The sequence below is a fragment of the Anabrus simplex genome, chromosome 3, assembly GCF_040414725.1.
Source record: "Anabrus simplex isolate iqAnaSimp1 chromosome 3, ASM4041472v1, whole genome shotgun sequence".
In the NCBI taxonomy this organism is placed as follows: domain Eukaryota; kingdom Metazoa; phylum Arthropoda; class Insecta; order Orthoptera; family Tettigoniidae; genus Anabrus; species Anabrus simplex.
Genome location: NC_090267.1, coordinates 79,597,769 through 79,624,655, shown reverse-complemented (window position 1 = coordinate 79,624,655; position 26,887 = coordinate 79,597,769). Strand labels below are relative to the sequence as shown.

General features: G+C 38.1%; 1 protein-coding gene across 3 annotated transcripts in view; it reads right to left on the bottom strand.

Moving 5' to 3' along the window:
- Nucleotides 1–26,887, bottom strand: part of Spt7 — a 124,846-nt gene that overhangs the window by 19,084 nt on the left and 78,875 nt on the right. For all 3 annotated transcript variants that reach the window (XM_067144125.2, XM_067144124.2, XM_067144127.2), the window contains exons 6-8: nucleotides 19,848–19,969; nucleotides 13,413–13,597; nucleotides 4,552–4,704 (exon numbers count right to left, since the gene is read on the bottom strand). In XM_067144125.2, coding sequence (XP_067000226.1) covers nucleotides 4,552–4,704; nucleotides 13,413–13,597; nucleotides 19,848–19,969 — 460 coding nt within the window. The remainder of the gene's footprint in view (nucleotides 1–4,551; nucleotides 4,705–13,412; nucleotides 13,598–19,847; nucleotides 19,970–26,887) is intronic.

Sequence of the window (26,887 nt, the reverse complement as noted above, 5' to 3'; positions counted from 1 at the left end):
CAGCAAAGCTAATTCTAAACTACTTTACCGAACAATACGAAATATAAGAAGAGACAATGAATACATAACAGCAATAGAGGAACCAGATGGTAACATAGTCAGGGAAGAGACAGAGATAAGGAAGATCATGAAATCCTATTTTGATAGTTTATACAACTGTACTGGGAAAGACTCCAATGATGTAACCATGCAGGTCAGTTTAAGCTGCAATGATGAGCCTGACCAAGAGAGCCCGCCATCATGGAAGGAAGTAGAGACTGCCCTTAATAGTATGCCCAAAGAAAGATCAACAGGATTTGATGAAGTCAGTGCAGATATGATCAAAGCAACTGGTGCAATAGGAATACAGTGGCTTCATAGAGTAATTAATGCAATATGGAAGGATAGGAAAGTTCCAGATGATTGGAAAAAGGGAATAATAATAATACCTCTCTTCAAAAAAGGAAACCAGAAGAAATGTAGCAATTATAGAGGGACCACTTTATTGTCTCATGGTTTGAAAATATTAGAGAAAATACTTGAAAAAAAGGCTAAGGAAAATAATAGAACCACAACTACAGGAAGAACAATATGGATTCAGAGAACACCGATCAACTACTGTACCGATCTCATATTTGCACTTAGAATACTGTTAGAAAAGCATTGGGAGAAGGGCAAAGACTTAACACTAGTGTTTTTGGATCTCGAAAAAGCATTTGATAGTGTTCCAAGGAAGACTATATGGGAATGCTTAAGAAAAAAAATGTACCCAATGGTCTTATCCAGAAAGTTAAAATGCTTTACGAAGACTGCTGCAGTTGCGTACAGATAGGAAACGGTAATACTGATTGGTTCCAAACCACTAAAGGAGTGCAACAAGGCAGTACCCTTTCACCCTTACTTTTTATCACTGTCATGGATGAAGTCATGAAAGAAATTAAGCAGAAGAACAATATGGACATCAATGCATTTGCATTTGCATCTGGGGAAATACAGAGAAGGAAGTCCAAGAGAGGCTGAACACCTGGAATGAACATTTGAAAGCACACGGATTAACAATAAATAAATCAAAAACTGTTACTATGTCTGTCAACAGGCAGAAGAAGAAAGGAAAAGGAAACAGTAGACCAATATAAATATCTTGGGTGCATCATTTCAAGTGATAACAGAATACAGCATGAGATTAACAACCGCATTAAAAAATCAGCTCAGTTTTACCATCAAGTTCGGAACCTCCTCTGGAACGAACAAGTTCCCTTAAGATCAAAGCAGATTCTATTCCAATCATACTTCACCCCCATACTAACATATGGCCTAGAAACCTGCACAACAACCCAACAAGTGGATATCAAACTACAAGCCGCAGAAATGAAGTTTCTAAGTACTATGGTACAGAAGACAAAAAGGGACAGGGTAAGGAATAAAAGAATAAGGGAGGAAGCTGGTGTGTACCCATCCCTGAATGAAAAAGTGACAAGGGCCTGTTTGAAATGGTTTGGCCATGTCAAACGATTGGACGATGGAAGGACAGCAAAACAATGGCTACACACTGTCGTGGCCAGAAAATGACCGGTAGGAAGACCTAGGAAGAGATGGCTGGACCAAGTGAAAGAGGACATAGGAACAAGAGGAGTCAGCTGGGATGTCGTCTTGAGAGAAGAGTGGTACATGGACAGACAGAAGTGGAGAGTGCTCGTAAACCACACCCGGGCAACTGGAGTGGAAAACTGATGATGATGATGATGATGAACTCACCAATGAAAGCGAAAATGAAAAATCCGGCTTCGAGGTGCATTCGGACCCCTTTCCACCTACCTATGTTCAAAATTTCAGATATCTACGTGCTGTAGATTTTGCTGGGCATCGCGCACAGACAAACACTTCCTTTTATAATTATAGATTAAAGAATGCTTTATGGAAAAACGTGGAGTTATCCCCTTCTTGCTCTGAGATCTTCAATTGGAGGTTTCCTGTTTATCCTTATGTTCGGTATGCATTCCAGGAAGTACCTAATTTCAATCACTGTTTTGGTTGAAAGCTTAACTACGGGGTGTAAGGCTAGACGTGAATGTCTTGCGAATATTTTGTACAAAATAATTTCAGTATTTAAAGAAAACAAACATTGTGCAGGACCCTCTGAAACAAAGGCCTCTGTACTGATCCTTCAGCCAACGATGCTACCCCACAAACTGCTTCATAATTTTATAATTTATTGTTCTGTAGTATTTACAGTTTCAACCGAAATATTTCACTAGTGGATGCACATGCAAATCGTCCCTTTTCAGTCACATATTCACATATCCTGTTTTAGATTACTGGAAACTTCACTTTTTGTACACAAAATGCCTGGCAGTTACCGTTTCTTCGGATAAGCTTCATTTTTCTTCTAATCATGTACCGGTACCGCAACTTTTGTTTACATCAAACTTTCTTCCCACAGCATGATTACAAAGTTGCTCTGCTTTATTGTGGAGTTTTTCTTTAGCTGTGAACAGGCTATCTTCTGATCAATCTTGTTCTTCCCAGCTTATTTTCTTTTTTGCTATTTGCTTTACGTCGCACCGACACAGATAGGTCTTATGGCGACGATGGGACAGGAAAGACCTAGGAGTGGGAAGGAAGCAGCCATGGTCTTAATTTACTTGGTGTAAAAATAGGAAACCACGGAAAACCATCTTCAGGGCTGCCGACAGTGGGATTAAAACTCACTATCTCCCGGGTGCAAGCTCACAGCTGTGCGAGCCTAACCACACGGCCAACTCGTCCGGTATTTCCCAGTTTCACCGTCTGGATTCATTGAGGGAACTGGTCTTGATATGGGAAAGGAAATACGATTAAGAAATTGAATAAGTACAAGAAAAGGGAAAGAGAAAAAGAGAACAACTTTGTACAAGTGATAAATTCCTCAGAATTACTGTATATACACAAATGATCCACACATATTTCTTTTCAAAATCATGCAGAAGCGGATAGTACATAAACAGGCATTCTGTAGGCCTATCTGTTACATATTAATTATGCATACTAGATTTTGTCTGTTTTAAGATGTTCGTTAGTGTGTTAAATTCCTTGGGTCAACATTATAAATACCTTATTTCACTGTTAACACAACATACAACTGGCATACTACGTTCTATCATTCATTATTATAAAACATAATCAAAAGTTACTCAAACTAAAAGTCTTACAAGCATTCTTTTTTTTTTATAATAGTTGACTCGGTTGATATACCATATTTGCTTGCGTAATTTACACACCCAATTTTTTTTTTTTGGGTTCAGTTACTTGTTCTTGGCATTAGTTTGTATGCACATCATCATACAGAGCGGATCGACCATGCTCGCAACATCAGTACTGTACTGTGACCTGTAACAGAACCCGATACTGTACCTATAATGAAGTAGAAATGGATTTAGACAATAAAAAAATGTAGGCCCGCTGTCACCCACTCAGCATATTTACTTCTCATTTTCAATTTAAAAGTTATTTGTGTGCTCTTACCTTTCCTGTGTGATTTACAGTGGTTGTTATGGAACCTGAAATCGACATTGAGATCTTTAATGTCAGAAATACCAGTGGTCTCATGTCTGGGAAGGTGTGGTATCATTTCGACTCTTTATTGAGAGAGTATCCTCAAAATTGTAGCATTCTTCTTCTCTAACGAAATGTGAAAGACATAGCATGCTTGAACTATTTTTATTTTCTTAAATGTGGAAGGTAAACGAAGATGATGATGGTCCATATTTATTACCTACACTGAAAAGAGTGTTGGAAAGGATCCATGGAGAGTTTTGCACCACATGACCCGCTGTGTGTGTAAGAGTCAGTGGAAGCGTGTGCACCCGCACATGCAGACGGACATGTTTTACTTCCACGCCGTCTGAATGAGGCCTGAGTGACTTGTGCAACAATGTATGTAAATTAGGCCTACTGTTCTCACTGTGTAACAAGTAACAAGGTATGTAAATTGGCCCTACTGTACTTACTCATAGTGGTTTGCAGGACCTTCAGCTATGGAGAAGAAAGCTAGACAGTTTATAGATGATGAAAAATGAGTAAAGTTTAATGAGAAAGTGGATGCTAATCCACACGTGCAAATCGCGCAGCTGTTAGACTTGCCTAGAACAACTTTAATCATAAGCGACGCGTATAGTTCGCATTTCTAAGAACATTTTTCTTTGATGTTTCACTGTGTTGGTGTTCTAAAAATGTATTATTTATTTATTTCAGTAATTATAAGTGTAAACACTTGTTTCTTTGTTTTTGTCATAAATATATTTACATTCAAACCTAATCTTAAATTTAACAGCGAAATTGCTTTTCATTTTTTAGCACGTTCCCTCTTTATGACATTTATTTTTTGGTCCCCACAAAACTGCCCTAACCAGTTTTAACTGTATTGTGTTTGAATTATTTATAATGTTAATCTAAAGAATCTACCACAAGGAAGAACCCCAAAACATGTCTGCATAATCAATATTACTAATGGGCTACTGAACATTAAATTTATTTTGGCACAGTTACATATGTATGCTGTATTAGAAGAGACATCCATGAAGATATGATACTCACTGTTCTTCTTGCTCCAAACTGTGTAGCATTTGAAAGCCAGGTTCAAGGGATGGTTGTAGTTCGTCTACAGCATAGCCGTCCCCTAACGCTGGGAAATGGATTTCAGGTACATCCACGTCGTCATCCACATCATCTTCATTCTCTATTTTGCACCTACAATGAAGGCTTTATTTAAACTAGGACCATGAAAAACAGAGTAAGTAAGATATCTAGTCATGTTCATCACAGTACACAGCAATCAAATTCAGCAACACATTATGATGCAAGCAACATTTCCAACAACTTAATTCCAGAAACCTTGAAACTGACAGTAGTCACACTCAAAACCACAGAAATTGAAAAAAACTTTCTTAAAATTGCCAAAGTATTATATTTTTCGCAGTAAATATAATTTGTAGCAGTAATGTTTCTATAAACACACTACCTGTTCAAACATCAAAGAACATGCTATAATATTGCTATACTGTATCAACTTCAGTAGAAAGTATGTCTGGCTTCATGGCTAAATTGTTAAGGTGCTAGCCTTTGGTCCAAGGGGTCCCGGATTCAATTCCCGACCGGGTCAGGGTTTTAATCTTCAATGGTTAATTCTGATGGCTTGTGTGTGTGCATGTGTGTTAGCATTAGAATTCATCATAGAAAGGCACCCATCCTCACTGACGCGCAGCTTGTCTATACGTAACGTGTCAACTCAAAAACCCTGCCACATAACTTAATACAATAATGGTATTTCTTCGTCTTTGTCCTTGTTGCCACCACCACCAATTTTAGGATCAATAGCCAAAATATATGGCATCTCTAGTCACATCTGCAACATCTTTCAACTCATTCCCAATAAATTCAGAATCATCATCATCAAAATTAAATACCTCTAAACTTCCTATCATTCACACAACCCCCTGTGGTTGCGAGAGGTAGAATAATACCCCTTGTATCCCCTGCAAAGCAAAGCCAAGCAAAGCAAAGCAAAGCAAAGCAAAGCAAAGCAAGCCGTCTTTATTCGTGGTGAAGTTAGGGCTCAAGGCCCTCTCTTACACTTAACCACAACATTAAAAATTTATGTCTGTTAATTATTTTAAAATACAACAAATCTTTTTTTTTTCTTGCAAGTTTCTTTACGTCGCATCGACACAGACAGATCTTATGGCGACAATGGGGGGGGGGGGAGTGGGAAAGAAGCGACCGTGGCCTTTATTAAGGTACAGCCCCAGCATTTGCCTGGTGTGAAAATGGGAAACCACGGAAAACCATCTTCAGGGCTGTCAACAGTGGGATTTGAACCCGCTATCTCCCAAATACTGGGTACTGGCCGCAATTAAGTGATTGCAGCTATCGAGCTCGGTAACAAATCTTTTTTTAAATAATGTAGTACTAATAGCAAATATGGAGATAGTAATGTAAGAAACAATTAAAGAATGTACAAAATGACAATATAAATTAACATGACAATTATAAAACTAACACTAGTAATAATAAAAGAAGGAAATACAGTAAAAACCTATAGCTAGCAAATACATTTCTAACTTTTATGAAAATATGCTCATTCACACTTCACTCATCGTAAAAGTCAACTAGAAGTATTCGGCAAGTGATTTCGGCAATCCATCTTAAATCTCCATTTGTAGCATATATGTTGGAAAGTTTGGGCTGGGAAGACTTGGGAGAAAGAAGATGAGCTGCTCGACTAAGTGGTATGTAATTGTTAGAATTCTTGTTTTATTTTCCACCTAATTCAATATGTTTATTGTCTCTAGAAGGACATTTTGTTACAACACTAACAGGGAGATGTTTTGCTCATTATATCAAGCATCTTCAGCCTCATTTGAACAAATAACTCAAGGTTAAGTCTTTACAGTGAACCATGTTATAATTTGTTCATTAAAATTGTTTTACACCAATTAAATATTACCATTAGTTAACACATAATTAAAAAGAATTAACAATTAAAATATAGCTGTGATGGACTAGACATTGATCACAGTTTAGTGATGACCAAGTCGTAGTAATGTTCTAAACATCTGTAAGATTTGGCGAAAAATCTCATCAGTTCCCAGTTTTTACCAACACTATTTGGTGCTAAGTTATTTTTCTAAGTTTGAATGTCCTATTTGAAATTAATGATGTTGGAGGATTAAACTTGCAATGTTTTCTCCTTCGTTGTACTTTCAGTTTAGTTTAGAAATAACTACATTACTAAAAGATTGTGCATTGAAGGTTTGTGGTCTGCTGGAAACATCGTACGGATAGTCCTCACCAATCCTCACCTGGTTTGAGTCAGCCTATTTTTACTCTGATCTGTTTGTTATTGAAGCATGATTCAAAGGGACACCAATAAATGATGCTTACTTGCCGCAACATTTGTGGATAAATGTATTGTCAACAAGAAAAATACAATTACATTCTTAATAATACATGTTTTGTCCCAATATGGGGCATCTTTAGCTGTAAGAAGACTACTGTCGGATCTTTTATAATGGTGTTACAGTTAACCGTATGAAATCCATTTTAGTGCTGTCAACCCGATTTATTTTCGTGGGTGCTGTCATCGATACTAACATGCCGACAGTACAACTAATCCCGGACGTACAGAAGCGAGTTAAACAATATGTCACTCTCTTACCGCGAGTGCAATCAGATGACCTTCCCCGTATTGCGGGGTATCTCTCATGGGTAGCTTACATTCTTAAGCTTCCTATGTTTGTGATTCGTCATGTTTTAAGTAGGGAAACCTACTGGCCTAGGCGTGTATTCACCGATATAACTCTTGCAGCGACACGACAAATGGGTTCCGCTCATCACAGGATTTCACTATACGTCGACGCTACCCCATGGAGCATCGCTTACATTAGTCCGCTTACATTAGTCCTGAACTTAATACGGCATGGGCGCAAGCCTTTTGCACTTGCACCAGGATTAATTGTGCAGAGACCGCAGCAGCCTTATATGCAGTGGCAGCAGTGCTACGTGAAGTTGTTCAAAGAAACTTTGTATGTGATGAGATTTGTGTATATACAGACTCGAATGTTACTCTCTATACTTTGTCAACAGGGCGAGGCCCTATGCTATATATGTACACAGCTTTGCTTCCTCTTTTTGTATATATTATAAATAAATGTGCACGGAGAGGTATCCACCTCCCGTGGCTGCGGGTCTTCTACCTGTTATTCTCTTTTCCAAATAAGCACATGGTAACCTTGTGCTATTCATTCGTTTAACATGCCCAAACCATTTAAGTCTAGATGACCTAAGTCTTTCCTCCATCGATTCATTTAGACCTAGGTTAGATCGGATCTCATCATTTTTCACGTGATCAAGTCGGGTCTTTTGGAGGGCAGTTCTAAGAAATTTCATTTCACAAGCTAGAATTCTACTACAATCCTTTGATGTTAGTGTGCAGGTTTCCAGAGAATATGTAAGGATGGGAATGAAATATGACTTGTACAGGGTCATTTTTGTTCTTTGTGGGACCTTCTCATCCCTTAGTAGGTGTCATGATACTGTAGAAGTTAGAGCCTTTGGTTACTATGTTTGTTATTTCTATCTCAGCTCTGTTATTACTAGCCATTACGCTTCCTAAATAACTGAATTGGTGTACTACTTCAACTTGGTGGTCCTGTATTTTTATGCTGCATTCTGTATTTTGTCTGCTGATTTTCAATGCTGCTGTTTTTGATGGGTTCAATTTCATTCCATAATCATCAAACTTCTTACACCATGCATTCAGATTATTTTGCACTCACTTCTCTGTTTCATCCCATATTGCCACATCGTCTGCAAACACCAGAGCCTGAAGATCTTTATTACCTTTTCCTTTTAGTTCCTTTAAAATGATATCCATAACTGCTATGAATAGAAGAGGTGATAAGGCACTTCCCTGTTGTACTCCTTTGGTTGTATTGAACCATTCAGAGTGACCATCTCAAATACTGACACAGCTTTTGCAATTAGTATATAGCATTTGGATCTTCCTAATAAGGTACTCCGGTACACCAAGTTTTCTAAGACTTTTCCAAATAGTTGATATAGGAACGTTATCATACGCCTTTTCAAGGTCCATAAACACAATAATTAGGTCTTTTCCTCTTTCACAGTGTTTCTCTGCCAACATCCTCAAAGCAAATATCAGATCTGTTGTGCTTCTTCCAGCCCTAAAGCCATGTTGTTCCTCTTCTAATATAGATCAGAATATATTCTGCTATCGTATGCGACAGTAGACGGTACTACCTGCGACTGTCTGGCCGAGGGTCTGGCGGCCGATACCAAACCAGGCAAACTAAGGGAAAACCAATAGCTGCGAGCAGAGAAGTTTTCCCTTAGAAGGTTGGATAAGATGAGACCTTTGTGTGGGAAATAACACAAATTCATCAGCTGCTGCCTTGCAGTGAGGCAGGGGACTGCCAAAGGCTAAGGGAGACCACCCTGAAAGAAAAGCCTTTAGTACGTTAGGCCTAGCAAGTCAGTACAGGAGTACAATGCAGTTGCTTTCAAAACGAAAACGAGCCTCGGAAAGAAAATGTTTCATATCGGGACAAAATATGTACTATTAAGAATGTTATTGTATTTCTCTTATGACAGTACACTGATTGGTATTGAAAAGTGGACTACTTTCAAAGTTTCACTTAATACAAGAATTCATAGACAATACAGGTTCTAAATATGAAATTTATTCCATCAATTGAGGATGGGGCGAAGTGAGTTTGGCATCATCGCTCTGGAATTTCACTGCAGAAAAAGAGTATACTTGTGTGGGAAAGTTATCCCGGGCACTCTACAGACCAACAACAATAAAAGTGTTTTAATTTAATCCACCTATTCAATACTTTTATTTCCACTTATAGTGGTTACATAAATAGACTCACAGATAAATGGGACATGTTTCGCCCTCAATTAAGGGCATCTTCAGCCTAAAAACAATCAAGAGTACAACTAACATTAAAAGTGGAAGCCAAAAGTTCAGCCAGTTACTAAAATTCGGGACACAAAAAAGTGAAAAATGATACAATACACAAAGATGCTAATGTAAACACTGTCAATGATTAAACTAAAATCTTGTCGGACACTAAAACTTCTTCCATTAAAAATTCCAATTAAAACAGTTCATTTAAAATGTTAGTGGAAAAGCAAAGTGGTAATAATATAAAGCCAATGACATGAGGGCGTGAACATAAGCATAAACATGATTGTCATAAATATAATATGTCCAAGGCCGCTGATGAAATTCGTCAGCATGAAGTGAGACAGAAGCATCAGTTGGAAAATTGTAAGTGGCCCTTAGCACCGTAGGTAATACTACTGGCTGAAACCTTGCCAGAAAATGCCAGTAGATATTGAAATAATGTTTTCTGTAAGAGAAGGAAAAAATGAAATAAGAAGTTGAACGTAAGGAGAGAATACGGATTACATAAATTGAAACAGATGAGGAGTTACATGTTAGTTGAAAATTGTTATTTGTTATCTACATGATGTGTTGGTTGCTGCCCTTCTGTTAGCTCTGAGTCTGGTGTTGTAACTGCTGCAGAGGCAGCAGTGAACTCGGAGGGGAAGGAATAGGGGAGTGTGGAAGGGAGGAGAGGATAGGTGGAGTCAATTGTGATGAGGCTGACAGAGGAGCGGAGTCAACCGTATTGCTGGAAGTAGGCTTAATATCTGTAGGTATGGGAGGAGTATTAGAGTATGAAGAATTAAATATATTAGGTACCGGTATCCTAAATTTATTTGAACTAACTGACTTTAATAATTTCGGCATTAATTCATGTAACATACTTTCACTGTCCATGGTTTCATTAAGATTTTGTTGCTTATTGTTCGTCTGATCTAAATAGATATACAAACTTTCTAATTCGTTCAACATTCTCCCTTTTTCTATGTTTCTAATTATCGCTAGGTCTTTCTCTATGGATTCAAATCTGTGACCAGTCTCCCTCATATGCAAACTCATCGCTGAGTATTTCCTATGTTTTTCCGCGTTAACGTGTTCCATGTATCTTGTCATAAAACTTCTTCCAGTCTGTCCAACATATGAAAAATTACACTGAGTACATTTGAGTTTGTATACTCCTGATCCCAAATAATGATTTTTATCATAATTAACTTTTTTATGATTAAAGAATATGGACTGGTTAGTATTAGTAGTTCTGAAAGCTATATTAAAATTATGTTTCTTGAATACGTTAGTAATCTGGTGTACAGCTGGATTATTAAAAGTGAATGTAGCATACCCAGTTTCTTTTGTTTTTTCTGGTATCAGATTTGTGGATAACTTATTCTTAATTTTATTAATTTGTTGATCATTTCTATTTTGAAACCATTTTGTTTAGCGAGGTACCTAATATAATTTAATTCTTTCTTCAAATTTTTGGGAGATAGAGGGATTCTAAGTGCTCTATAAATCAGGCTGTGAAAAGATGCTTGTTTATGTGAATTCGGGTGCAAAGAAAAATTGTTTATAGATGTAGATGATTGTATCGGTTTTCTAAATATTTGGAAATCAGAAGTGTTAACCTTACGCGTAACTGTTACATCTAGAAAATTCAATGAGTTATCGACTTTGTCTTCTTTCGTGAATTTCAAATTAGGTTTGATTTCATTTAACTTATTTAAGATTTCTTGACTATTAGTGACATCTTTGTTTATGATTACAAATGTATCATCTACATATCTCAACCATAAATCAATTCCTTTAATTTTTGCTATTATTTCATTGTGTTCAATTGAATCCATAAATATGTCGGCAAGGATGCCCGATATTGGGTCACCCATTGCTAATCCATTCTGTTTATAAATATTGTTATGTGAGAAGTAATTATTGTCTAACACGAAATTTAACAATCTAGTGAATTCATCTACTTCCATTTTACTAAGATTACTGTGTTTACAAATATTATCATGAATGATATTAACAGTTTTATCTGTCGGAATATTCGGGAACATATTCATTACATCATACGAACACATCATCTGGTTTGGACGCACACCAAATTTAAGCAATATGTCACACAAGTCAATGGAATTTCTTAATGGTTGTTTATTATTAAAAGTGTAATATCTTTTCAAAAAATTATGAATGTATTTGGAGACCTTATACGTGGGAGAATTTCGGCAATTGATAATCGGACGAATCGGAATATCTTTTTTAAGTATTTTGGGCAAAGCTCTAGTTTCTGGGAGCCTAGGATTCATATTGATAAGTTTTAATTGTTCTTGTTCGGTAAAGAGAGCTACGGACCAATACGGACCAAAAATGAGATTTATAACATGTAACACTACAGACGCCGTAAAGAAAATTATAAAGATAGGAAAAACCAATCTTGCCATAATTCCAGGAGGGCTGAACTCTGTGCTATAGAGATGGATGTTTGTGTGAACTGGAATTCCAAAGCTGGACTGAAACAGCTCTACACCAGGTAGGTGGTGTCTGCCGGTGATCAGGTACCGGCACCAACCAGATGAGAGACACAGAACAGACAGTCACCATATAACCTCGGACAACACCAAACCGACAAACAGCAATTGGAGGGACATTCAACAAGATAAACCAAGCAGCAGCTTTCAATACAAACGTTGATTTACGTCCCTTTCAATCATCCTTATCAAATTCATTAGTTCAACGAACGGTCATTGACATCTATAAGAACATATCTTTTCAACAGCATTCGCCGAGGTCATATGACAACAAGCATTTAAATTTCTTGAAGACCAACATTTATCCTGTTACAAGTTCAATCATCAAATTGACGATAAATTTGAATCTTTATAGACTGTTATCCGCAAGGGATAAATAATTTTTTTACCAGATCTCATTACCAAGAAAATCCTCAAATTTAGCTCCTAAGATTGATTTTCACGTCTTTCTAAGATTTTGGACATGATATATATATTTTTATTTTATTTAATATTTTAGTACTCTCTCTTCCATAATTTTAATGTATCTTCCTATTAAGCACATGTAATTAAGTCATGTATACAAAGATTTTATATTTTATGATATTCTAATAGAGCAAGTTTTAAGTTTGTCAAAAATGTTTTAATAGTTCTCAAGTCATTATTTACGTAAATAACAATTATTCGAGATTCAGATTTGGCTGATGATGCTCTATAAGGGAGTGAAGCATGTCCCATAGATCACTTTTTAACTAATGAAGTTATTTTAAATGTGGTAACATTATAATGTATTGAACAGGTGGATTCATAATAAAACTATTATTGTATATCAACAGATTTCAATATGGATTAAAACATGAGATTAGTCACTTGCAATGAGAGAAACAACCCAAAGTGAAACTTCTATGCAATTGGATAAAGACTGCATGGGCTCTCATCTCCGATGACTTAGTGAGGAAAAGTTTCATGAAATGTGGAATTTTGAATTCTATGTACAGTAGTGAAGAGGACTATGTATGAAAAAGTTCCAATGGCAGCAGCACTGAATATGTGAATGGCAACTGATTTGTACATCGAACTAATTTTATCTGCGCTTTTATTACTTGTAAAAGGTTTTGAAATTAGTAATTTTATGATACATTTGCAGAAATTTAATAGAATTGGTGAGTAAATACAGTATGTGATTTTTTCTTCTAATTTTGTCATTAGAAATTCAGAGTGCAGATCTTATTCAGTGGTGGATAGTATTTGGGATTATAAAGTTTCCATCGGTTTTCATTTTTCATTTTCATACATTTATGCCAAGTTATAGTATTCTGTTGGTTGTCGATATTGCGTTCACAGTCACGGAACTCCCAGTATTACACGACTGTTGATATCATGATCATAGCCACAAAACTCCCAGTTTTACATAAATTTCTATAAATTACTAGAGTTGACAATGAGATATACCATAACCAACTCCTTGAATTGATACGTACTTCACAGACGGAATCATCACCTCTTGCTTCACTGTCGATTCTGTAAGCTGAGAGTATCTGGTAGCCAGCCACAGGCAATCATTTAGTACTCGCTGGTGATACATCAGCACTCTCTGCTGGTAGAAAGTATGCAAGGACAACATGCTGCCAAGACCCATCTCTGCAAATACTCGTTCCACAGGATCCTAGAGAATATATTACTATGATTGACCTCCAAGCACTTTTATTAAATAATACAGAATGCAGATACAACTTTAAAATGTGTGAAACAATTGAACAATGAATATGAAAATGATATCAAATTGTTTCCTAATACAGTTTTACTCAAGAAACCACTTAACAATATTTCTAGAGTAAGTAGGTAATTCAGTAAAGCTCCCTATATATTTTATTGCACTGGTTTGATGCAATTCATCCTAGTATTGCTTTTTGCTCCAATAATTACTCTATTTTCTTGCATAATTAACACACTTCATTGATGAAAAATACAGCCAAAAAATGTGGGTGTGTAAATTATTCAAGGAATTCAATATTTCAAAAAATTACAGTTTATTTACATTTAAAAAATACATACCATATACTGTCTTATACTATACACAAAATTGGTTCAAATCATTTGCAGTTATTGTCCTTAGGCATAAAATTATGGCATAAATTTTCTCCTTAACAATCAAATAGAGTACATCAGGCAAGTTGGGCGTGCAGGTTCGAAGTACAATAATACAACCTGAAGTGAAATAAATATGAGATAACTAAAGTACTAATAATGAAATCCTGGCAAAAAGGGGAAAAGAATCTTACCTTTTATAGGCTACATCTTCGATGTCATTACTGGCACTGCAAGAAGATTTGCAGCTGCTATCACATCTCTCCATAAGAATTCATCTTCATTCCCCTCTAACATATTCTTGAAGCTTTTTTCAATCACATACAAAAAAATCAAGTTCCAAGTGTGCAATATCCACTCACAAAAGAGTTCATCAATCAATCAATCAATCAATCAATCAATCAATCAATCAATCAATCAATCAATCAATCAATCAATCAATCAATCAATCAATCAATCAATCAATCAATCAAATGAATGAATCTTGCCTGTTGGAGTAATTTTATCCACACATTCTACCATCCAGCATTGACATTTTAAATGTTGTGCTTGTATGGTTTATTTATAGAAACATCTACGGATTGAAGTACCAATGTCAGTACTCCAGGAATCACTGCCAAATCGGTATTCATGGTTTTCAATAAGTTCTTAGTATCTTCGGTCAAGTGGCCACAAAAAACTGTCCAACAGGAGGGCTGGTCGTCGAAAGGAGAGACCACGCTCAGTTTCCCCCAATCATTCATATCCAATCTTGTATGAGTGACATGTCCATCCACCCTTTTTCTTGGGTAGGAATGTGGATTCCTTGCAGAAATTTTACTTTTGGCAATTCTTAGGTTTTGTTTTTGTTTTTGTTTGTTTTTTCCGTTCAGAACATTGTAAGGTGCAAGCTTTCTGCCATCAGCTGTTACAGCAAGCATTGAAGTACATTGTTTTCTTGCTTCCAGTAGTGTGTACAACACCACTCAATGTCCCTTTCTTATCGATTGTTCGACTTTGTGGCACACTGAAACTGACTGGCGTCTGATCTGCATTTCCTATTTAGGTGATCAAATATTCCTTCACTTTCCATTTCCTAATCACGAAGCAATAAAAATCAATGACATTTTGGTTGAAATAATTTGGCATTCTTCGACACAATGATGTTCTTCGTCGAAAAGTCTATTTTTCTTCGTAAAATTAATCACCCAGCCTTGGCTAACCTTAAAATCCAAGACAGTGATCCTACGTGCTGCAGTTATTTCTTGTCCTTTAAAATGCAGCATTTTATGAGAAATGGCACATCCATTGTTGCATAATGAAATAACATATTTCTACAGATCCTCCTTTTACTTGCGGAAACTTGCCACTTTTTGAGTCCCAAAATGCTTTGCGAGATTTGTTGGTCACTTGAAGTGCTGTTTTCTGTTTCTGCAAGTAGCACATGTTGCACTCAGGCACTGAATACTTGCGGCCTGCTGCCCTATTCCAGTCACCACAAGGTTATAGGATGTACTATCGCTTGAATACTTGCTCATTATGCATTAAAAAACAATTTTGAGATTACAGATCACGCGAATACCCAAAATAGAGCATCACTGGTCAGATCTGTGTAGATTCACCCACTGTACTACTGCAGCGGTAGTTTCAAATGGGTGAAAACGGGAAGTTGAGTGGTATTTGGAATGCCAAGTTTTACAATAGGAACGCTCCTGTGACATCCTTATTTCTAAACTCATCTGGAACCACACAATGAATCGCTGAGAATGTGGGTGCATGAAATATACATTTCAAGTAAACTGTTTTCCAAGAACTCAGCAGGAGCACAATTACTCATTCAATTATACTGAATTGCGTTGTATATTTCTATATATACGCACTTAAATTCCCGCAACCGAGGCAAATACTGGATCTTCAGGATATTCTCTATTCTACTTTGGCGTTCGAGACCACAGCGCATGACCTTGAAAGTGCCGCGCTGATCACCGGGAGCTGGCAGTTTGCTTCTATAAATCTATTCATCCGCGACTTCAACATATTTATGGATCTTCATATGTTGTTCGATAGTGTTGTTGACTTTGTACCTGACAGAGTGTAAAAACTGACCCATTTGACCGTTCTCCACTATTCATAAACATTGCGAGACTTTACCTATCATTGCGTGTGCCGTACTACCATTCATAATATTACGTACTGTTTTCTTTTAAGTGACTCTCAATTTCTACCTCAATTTATATTTCATCTTATACCGATCCAGAGTTCACTTAATCTTTTTCTTTTTCATATGCATTGTTTTTTCATGTTTTTTATGTTTTGAACGGCTGACGATGACCTGGACTAGGGTTGAAACCGGTCCCATTTCTAATTACTATTAAATAAGAATGTAATCACTACATTTCTTTCTCTTATGTATTGAATAGGTTAAACCTCTTTTTCAATTATTTAATTTTTAATGAAATATACAAACATTTCTTTTTTCTTACCCCGCTTCGAACCAAAACAAATTGGAGGGAGTAGTTGTGCAGGGGTATTAATTATGCAAGAAAATATGGTAAATAATAATATAGGTACATCTCTGCATATAAAATAAGTTATACTCTAGAACAAGGATTTCCAAATGGGGCCTTCAAACAACTGAGAGAAAACAATAACAGTTACTGTATTAAAATTCCTTTTAAAAATCTGAAGATTTGAATTTTATGCAGTAAGTAAAATGTCATCAGTTCATAGACTGGTTTGTAGCTCTATATGGCCAACCTAAACTGTGCTAACGTTTTCATTTCTGCATAACTACATCATCATACATTAACTCTATCTGTTTGTCAAAAATTCCTGTCTTGTTCACCCCTACCTCAAAAAGTAACTGAATATTCTTAGATGTGCCCTATCAATCTCTGTCTTCTTCTGGTCAAACTCTGCCAAACCAATTTCTCATTTGTAATCTGATGTTCTGATTTCACCTTCAGCATCCTTCTGTAACACCACATTTTAAAACTTCTATTCCCTACAGAAAATTTATAACAAATTTTTATGATATATGCTTAACCTTAATTTTAAACTACTCACAATAAACACAAACTCTTGCTAATCTGGCCATCAAGAACCCGGCCTCAAGCCATGATGTTAACTGAGCAGAAAAGAACTACTATGCTGTTACAAATCACTACCAACAGCTGTGCTGTATGTCATCAAAGTGTTAATGATTTATTTATTTTTACGTCGCACCGACACAGATAGGTCTTATTGTGAAGATGGGATAGGAAAGGGCTGGGAGTGGGAAGGAAGCAGCCGTGGCCTGAATTAACCCATTCTGGTCTGGGCCTGAATATCCCTAACAAATGTTCTAGATTGGGCATTTTTAAGCATTTGAAAAAGATTATATCTCCGTACCTGTAGGAGATATTTGCAAGATACTTTTTTCTTTGAGTTTGTTTGAGCATCTAGTTTTTAAAAATGTTGTTTGTTGCACATCAGCTATCAGACTTGAGATTTTAAAACCATATTTTGCGAATGAAAAAAAAAAAGTCTGACGGATTATTAAGTAAGTACAGTTTTCCCTAGATTGATCATATAAAATGTGCATTGCAATTACAAAACAACAATAATGAAAATAATATAAAATAATAACTGTTCAATAATAATAATAACAGTGATAAGAACAACGAAAATGGAAGCTCTTATGGAATTTTATTTATATATATTTTTTGTGACGATACTGGCTCGGAAGGCGATGTTAGTGAAGATGATATTGAAGGCATATAATTGTAATTTTATTCACAAATGGAAATATTGACATCCAAATAGGAATTCGAAACAACATCTTGCATTTCATTATGATTGGAATTAATTTTACAGTTTACCATATGTTCCCGCGCGTTTCATAACTGCGCAAATACATAAGAATATCTACACATCGGTAAAGTTTTCTGTTTTTTAGATGTGAGGGATTACGATTACATAAACTATCAAAAATATAACTTCTATCAAGCACTTGCTTGCCGTGAAACACCATGTTTTAGAGCACATTGAGTGACAACACCGACTAATGCACACTCTTCAATTATATCGTAAATTCTCTGACATAGACAATACTGCCATCTGTTGAAATACTCTCGTAAGTAACACATGAAGAAAAACGATGCAGTTGGCAGAATGTGTGCATAGATCATTCTAGATATTTAATGAATTGTCAAATCTTACTACAGGCTATGCTCGCAGAGCGCCGTGAACATGATTTTGGCCGCTGCGAGCTATGCCCGCAGTTAGACCGGAAAGAGTTAAGGTGAATTTTCCTGGTCTGAAAATAGGAAATCATGGAAAACTATCTTCAGAGCTGCTGACAGTGGGGTTCAAACCCACTATCTCCCGAATGCAAGCTCACAGCTGCGCGACCCTAACCACATGGCCAACTCACTATGTATGATTTTATCTGAAATTGCAGCTTCAGTTAGTGTACAGTATCACTGCTTCAAATATAAAAAACCTGTTATATTAGATCCATGCCGTCCCCGTAGTATAGGGGTAGCGTGCCTGCCTAATTTTTATCTGTAACTGAGGGCTGGTTCAAGGTCCACTCGGCCTATGTAATTAGAATTGAGGAGCTATCTGACGGTGAGATAGCAGCCCCGGTCTCAAAAGCCAAGAATAACGGCTGAGAGGATTAGTTGTGCTGACCACACGGCACCTCGTAATCTGCAGGCCTTCGGGCTGAGCAGCGGTCGCTTGGTAGGCCAAGGCCCTTTAAGGGCTGTAGTGCCATGGGGTTTGGTTTGGTTTTTATATTAGATCCAAAGCAGAAACTGGAAATTTTGGACACAAGTTGGTCCAAGGTTTTTTTTGCACACAGCCATTAATGCTGAATACAATGTTGTCTATGCAACTGTTTATGGTACCAAAAAGAAAGAAAATGATATTCAACAATATAGAAACCTAATGGACAGTGAGTAAAATTTTATACTAAAGACTGAGATTTAATTAAGTACAGTAGTTTTTCAACTAAATTTCTCAAAATATACTCAGTAACCCATTACTCTCTAATTCGACACCCGTCTATGCAAGGAATGGCCAGATTAGTGAGAGTCCGTGTACACCATATATATTTTATCAGCTAACTGTAGCTATACCAACTTTTGTTTATTTCAACAGTATCTTGATATAAATATTGAATTTTCACGAACGCATTGTAATAGAAACAGACTTTCAACGTATTAGGTCGTGTTGCGTACATGTAGTACGTGATGAAGAGATGTTAAGTACAGAACAAAAATGGCCAGCCGGACACCAGTGGGATCCGAACCCACAACCTCCCGATTTCACTTTTTCGTTTCAGAAATGGATCCTGTTTCTAATCACTTCAGAAAAAAATGCTTTACAATTCTTTTGAAGGTCAAGCGACCTCCAGATAGCATTGGTGAAAACAAATAAGCATTTTTCACATGATTTTTTTCTTTAACAATTACATCTCTACAAGAAATGTGTGTTGCTGTCTTGTGTATACCACTTTTCATTGTAACAAATCTTATCTGTTCAGGAAGAAGCAGCAAGTGGAAAGTTTCTCTCATTATCTGTCAAGGGAGCCCCCTGTATCTGGTCTGGAGATCCCCAGCCCCTGCAATAATACAGGGCCTCCTACAGGCTGTGAATTCCCCTATGCATTACACATTTGCCTAATCTTATATAAACCCAAAAAATTAGTTTGGTTTTCATTAATTACACTAAACTTTACTATTTCATTCTTACAAGTTAAGGAAGAATTTTGATATGCTCACAGTTTTCCTGATATGACCTACTCAGGCCTGTTTAAGTTAATTTCTTGGCAGTTATTCTATAATATTTTATGAAGTACTCACAGGGAAGCTAGTAGAACCAGATGTCAATTCCTGGTCAACAGCAATTCTCAGCAAATTAACAAACTTGAGAATGAAGTCCTCAGCAATGTCTGTCATTGTATCCAGCACAGCCTGGGTTGTGGCTGAAAACAGGAGACAAATAAGTCGTGTACTGAACCATATAGCAAACCAAATTTGGAGTAATGTTTACTATGGCCTGTGTGAAATGTGAGACAAGGAATGGATGTACAAGAACGTGAATTGACAAGGAAAGAGCCCTTCTATTTGAAGATGTGGAGAGTGACCTTGTCTTTTTGAGTTTGCTCCTTGTTTCTTCTCTTTGTTGCTCCCTCTTCTGATGCCGATATATCAGTGTGTTTATCCTGTTTGTGTGTTCATATTTTTCTATATGTAAATTAAACAAACTGTACAATAGAATGTGGCCACAACACAACAACAGAGCCAACAATGGAGAGAGAGAGTGTGTGTGTGTGTGTGTGTGTGTGTGTGTGTGTGTGTGTGTGTGTGTGTGTGTGCGCTCGCTACACACCCCACATTAAGCCAAAATGAAAAGGGACTTTCATTATGGGGAAATAAACTGTGTAAAAAGTTATGGCAAGTAGAAGTAGCTGAGCTACTATGGTATTTCATCTATTTGCATGGGCTGGGCACCATTTCCTTGTCAACTTTCTTCAATGAACTACTACTGTCCTGTAGTCCTGGTAGTACGAAGTTTCTGAAGCCTATAATGACTTATTTCACCTGTCACTATTCATCTCTTTAAATACCGACAATGACATGCTTCCACACATAATGGCAGGTCAGTGTGGGAGAGGGAGCAACAAAAAGAGGAGAGAAGGACAAATACAAAAACACAATTCTCACACAAAATTCAATATTTTGAAATTTGAATTGTGTCACCACTGTTGTCTTTATTTGACACACTATTCCTTCTGCCAACCATGACCTTGTATGATATCACTTTTTATAAAACCCATCTTTCTGACATGAACATGCCAAAATTCCTTTATCATAAAGTCATTATTATTTAACAAAATTGTTATGTTGTATGGCTGAACTCATATTCATACAAATACTGTTTTAGAATACTATTCATAAAACAAACCAAACCCCATGAAACTATAGCCCTTGAAGGGCCTTGCCCTACCAAGCGACCGCTGTTCACCCCGAAGGCCTGCAGATTATGAGATGTCGAACACTGTTCATACTTTTCATTTTTAGCATCTTGAAAGGACATGGCAAGTATCTGGACAGGTTGCACAATGACATTACCTCAATTGATTTCTGCAGTCATTGAATTTGAGCAACATTCGGTATTTCAAGAAATAATATATGTATTCATTCTGATACAGTTCTCCACATTTTGTTACAATTATGGCTAGTCTTTTTAAATGGGTTGAAGCAACACATTAGATGTCACGACACTTTTCTTAATCTTTCCTATACTCTGGAGGGGACAGGTATTGGTGAAAAATCAGTATGAGAATCTATGATTTTGACCATCTTTGGTCTTATTGACTGTTATAAATAGTTTCCTTTTTTTAATCCAAATTGTCAATACATACGCACAAACTCAAATTTATTATCTACATACCAAAAAAAACTAAATCGGTATGAGCAGGTAGAAGATCAGAAGGAAGATGACGCAAGGATCAGCTGCAAAGGAGGGGAGAAGTAGGAGGAAAGAGAAATGTAGAGTAGAGGACAGAAAAAAGGAGATTGAACGGGGTCATGGGGAGGAAGAAGATTCCGCAGCCATCATCAAAGATATAGGAGACCAGAATGGAAGGGGATCGAAAGAGGTTGGTGGGGTTGAGGCAGGTGAGGAAATTATTATTATAAACAAATACATCGCAACTGGAAAATATCCCGGTGGCAATGATCATTTACAGTAGTGTGATAATAAAGTAAAGTTAAAACATAATTATCCAACAACAAGAAAAATGATGATGATGCTTGTTTTAAGGGGCCTAACATCGAAGGTCATCGGCCCCTAATGAAACGAGATGGATGACATGATATATGATAATTAAAAGTTTAAAATGTATCCACTGACAAGAATTTAAAAAATGGAGATGAGAAAATGAGTACGAGATTAAAACAATCAGTGGATCTAATTCGCAATGCCATTTTTTCTAATAAGATAAGAGAAAATATAAGAAGGAATAACGAATTGCCTGGTAGTGCAGATATACATAATTTACATTAGACGTTAAAATAACACAATAACATACGCAACACAAACTAAAATGAAGTCAATGGGATAAAAGCGCAATTGACACAAATAAACGAGGGACAAAGGACATCATTAGACACGATAAAACAGACCACTATCACTCATGAAGCAGATGACAAGGTCTGCTGACTGCTCGTCATCTCGCAAGGTAAGGGAGATAGTACTTGGGAGGTTAAGACTACGGCAAAGATCGACCAGGTCCATACACTCCGTAAGGATGTGTACCATGGTAAGATGGTCGCCGTAGGTACACACCGGAGGGGGTCCACCTTTCAAAAGATGCGAGCGAGTCAGGATACCATGGCCAATCCGAAGACAACATAATACCATGGCTCCCTCTGCAAAGCCCGAAGGGAAGTCCTCCAGACCTTCGTTGTTCCTTTTATCGCTCTCAGCTTATTGGGAAGTGGAATGGCCTGCCACTTCATCTCCCAATGGGACATAACCAGATGTCTCAGCTGAGTGCGAATATCACTTGCTGGAACCTTGAAAGGCAACGGGGGCAGTGTAACTGCCTCCTTGGCAGCCTGATCTGCCAATTCATTTCCATCCACACCCATGTGGCTTGGGAGCCACATAAAAGTGATTCTGGTGCCAGCATCCAAACACCCGGCCAACAGGTCCTCGACCCGCTGCACCAGAGGGTGTCAAGGGAAACAAGTATCAATAGACTGTAGCGAGCTCAAGGAGTCAGTACACAGAAGGAAGTGTTGGCGTCCGTTGGACAGTGCGTACCGCAGAGCTTCACAGATAGCATAGAGCTCTGCTGTGTACACACTACAGGTTGCCAGGAGACCAAAAAGAAACTTATCATTGTCGACAACGAACGCACAGCCCACTTTAGTGTCTGTTCTTGAGCCATCCGTGTAAACGACGACTGAGCCTGGATAGCGGCCAACAACGGACAGGAAGAGTCTCCGATAAATCGAAGGGTCCGTGTTTTCTTTCGGGCCAGTATGCAGATCCAGGATTATTTCAGGTCGTCGTACTACCCACGGAGGTATCCCACTTGGTTATCGGACAAGACAAGGAACCAAAGGAACGTGAAACAATCTGTAACTGCTATCTAAACATATCCCAACTGGCCACGTTGCTCGAGGAGAAGCAGTGTACAGCAAACGGTTGCCATTGTTGAACACGCAAGGATAGCTTGAATGAAGTGGCATCTGTCACAAATTTGCAGCATACGTAACTAGGAGCAGCTGGCACCTCAGGTGTAAAGGCGGCACACCAGACTCAGCGAGCAGGCAGGCTTGAACGAAAAGCTCCCGTCGCCAATCTAACCCCGCTGTTCAGCTTCGTAAGCACGCTTGGCCTTGCTGAGCCATATGCTGCAGTGCTGTAGTCTAGCCGAGATAAAATATGTGCCCTATAGAATCGTAGGAGCACTGTGCGGTCAGCACCCCAATTAGTGCTGCTAAGAAACTTCATGATATTAAGCTTCTTAGTGCATTGCACTTTGAACTGCCGCACATGTGGCTCCCACGATAATTTGCTATCAAAAACGAGCCCAAGAAATCGGTAAGTGTCAACAGCTGGAAGAGCGACATTTCCGAAATAAAGCTCAGGTTGTGGATGAAGAGTAAGGAGCCGACAAAAGTGGACAACAGAGGACTTGCGGTGGAAAACCGAAAGCCATGTTCTAAGGCCCACTGTTCCACTCCCCTAATAGGTTGCTGTAATTGTCGCTCTGCGACAGCCATATTACGCGAGCTATAGTGAAGAGCAAAGTCGTCCACATATAGCGACAGTATGACTGCTGAACCAGCAGCAGCAACAACACCGTTAATGGCAATCGCGAACAGAGTGACACTAAGGACCGATCCCTGTGGGACTCCATTTTCCTGAACGTGGTATTGCAAATGTGTCCTCCCTACTCGGACACGGAATAGATGGAGGGACAAAAAATTCGCAATAAATACCGCCAAGTGACCTCGGAATCTCCATTGATACAGGACTGAAAGGATACCATATCGCCAGGTGGTGTCATAGGCCTTTTCTAAGTCAAATAAAACAGCTACCAAATGCTGTTTGCGGAGAAACGCATCCTGGATAGAGCTCTCCAGGCATACCAAGTGGTCAGTGGTTGAGCAAGAGGCTCGAAAACCACATTGGTACTCGGACAAGAGTCCTTGTTTCTCCAGACACCACACGAGTCGGCGATTTACCATCCTCTCAAATAGCTTACACAGTCAGTTTGTAAGACAAATCGGTCTGTAACTTCTTGCATAGTTAGGATCTTTGTCAGGCTTGAGGACAGGAATGACTATGCCCTCTCGCCAATGAGACAGAAAATCACCCTCTATCCAGATTCGGTTCAACACATGAAGGAGATATAGTAGACTATCGTCACTAAGGTGTTTCAACATCTGGTTATGGATGTTGTCCGGTCCAGGAGACGTGTCCTTGCAAAGCGCCAAGGCGCTGCGGAGTTACCACTCCATAAAGGGCACATTGTAGTCCTCTGAAGCTTGAGTGGCAAAACTAAGCTGATGACGTTCTGCCTCCCACTTCAGAGCGAGGAAGTCACGATGGTAATTCCCGGAGCCAGATACATCCGCAAAATGACTAGCTAGATGGTTAGCAATCCTGAGAGGGGTCAGTGGCAACACTGCCTGCAATGGAGATTCCCGATACAGGAGATGATCCTTGGATACCCAAAATCCGTCGAAACTTAGTCCACACTTGAGATGGAGTATGTGACATCATAGACAACACATATCTCTCCCATGAAGCCTTCTTACTTTGGCGAATAAGAACTTGTTTCATCAAAGTAAGAATGATGGGAAAATGATCACTGTCACAAAGATCGTCGGGTGTATTCCACCGAAACAGCGGAACCAATGTTCGGCTGCATAGACTCGCTGTACCAGTAAAAGAGCCCGACTCTCCGATTAAATTTTAAAGTAGCATGACTATAGTTCTCAGGGCGAAAAACTGGATTAATTGTAGCTAGGGCTCGGTACAAGAGGTAGGGTCCTATCTAAAGAAAAACGTTGACTCTGATTGCACAATAGTTTATTCAAATAAGTCATGAATTTGCACATCACCTCTAAGTAGAAATGGATTGTCTTCCTCGTATTCCAATAGTATGGTTCGGGTTCTCCAGCTCACCAAGACAAGCTGGTTGAAGCACGTTCCAGAAGACTCCAGGGATTTCAGGGACTCCAGATACTCCAGGCAGAGGCAGCTGGACTGTCTGGATTGACGGCAAGTAGAGATGTCTCGAACTCTGAGGCCCGGGTTGAACCCCGGTGATCCAGGCGATGTTGTAGATAGCCATGCACAACCTCAGCCCAATGAGACTTAGAGGATTGATGTTTCCAAGGTCTCTAGTAGCACTGAGTCCATGAAAACCTTGGATAAGCAGAGTTCTTGATAATTGTACATCAAGACTTCCAACACTCCTAAAACGATATGAGTGGTATTAATAATTTAGAGTTCATCACTAGGAAAATCCTCGTCCCTGAATAACTTTGGCAACGAAAAATACAAGTCCCTTCTTGTGAAATTATAGTTAAACTCAAAGTTCATTACTGGCGAAGGTGCAAGTCTTTGCCTAAACTCGAATGAAAAACACAAGTCCATTCACTTGGAAGTTTGAATATATTTAAAGTTAATCACTGGTGAAATTCATAAAGTCTTTGAGTGACCACTGACGAAAACACATCAATTAATTCACTGACGAAATTTATAAGTCTTTTAAACCAACACTGGCAAATGTACAAGTCTTTGAGTAAATGTAAGTGAAATCCTAACTCCGTTTAAAGCCGTTGGAAAGTTAAAGTTCATCACTAGCCATGTAAATCAATCACTGTCTATTAGAAGGATGAGTTCCTCAACAGTCGCAAATACTCCACGTAAATAATACAAGTCCATTTCACGAACAGTTAGAAAAATTCCAATCTCGAATACTCGTAAATAATACAAGTCCATTCAATGATCACGTAGAAAAGTTCTAGTCTCGAACACATGAAAATAATACAAGTCCATTCAGTGAACACTTAGAAAAATTCCAGCTTTGAAGACGCGTAAATAATACAAGTCCATTTAGTGAACACTTAGAAAAGTTTCAGTCTCAAAGGCACGTAAATAATACAAGTCCATTCAATGAACACTTAGAAGAATTCTGGTCTCGAACCCATGTAAATAATACAAGTCCATTTCACGAACACTTAGAAAAATTCCAGCTTCGAAGACACGTAAATAATACAAGTCCATTTAATTAACACTTGTAAATATTCTAAATTCAATTACGAAGACTTAGAAAATTTTCTACAACACTCGAAGTCTTATAAGTCCACTTTATAGTACTTGGAAGAATCGTCTTCCCACACTTGTATAATGACAGAGTTCCACGATGATAGTAGCAGCAAAAGTGTCCCCGCTGACTACTCAGCTGAGACTGTGTGAATAGGCTACAGTAGGTCCTCCTTTTATTCAATCCGGGATGTCTACGTCATAATACGGTTTGATTGAATATCTCCCGAATCCCTTGATGGATTTGCTTGAAACTCGAGCATTGGGACGTTTAGGTGATCCCAAACAAGATGACATATCGCTCGATTCGCTAGCATCATTATTATAGAAATTTCAAAATTTTCTCCATTGAACTCTCTAGAACAAGTGACGTGGAATCCAGAAAATACCAGTCAAGGCTGATAACACGTGTTGAGACGAGCGGGCGGTCTAGCTAGCCCCTGTGGCTACGTCACAGCTCACAGTCGTCATACACTCGCTAGCTGGTGCTCGCTGCTGGTAAACAAACCAGGCGCGCTCGGAACATTACGCGTGGTAAATAAAC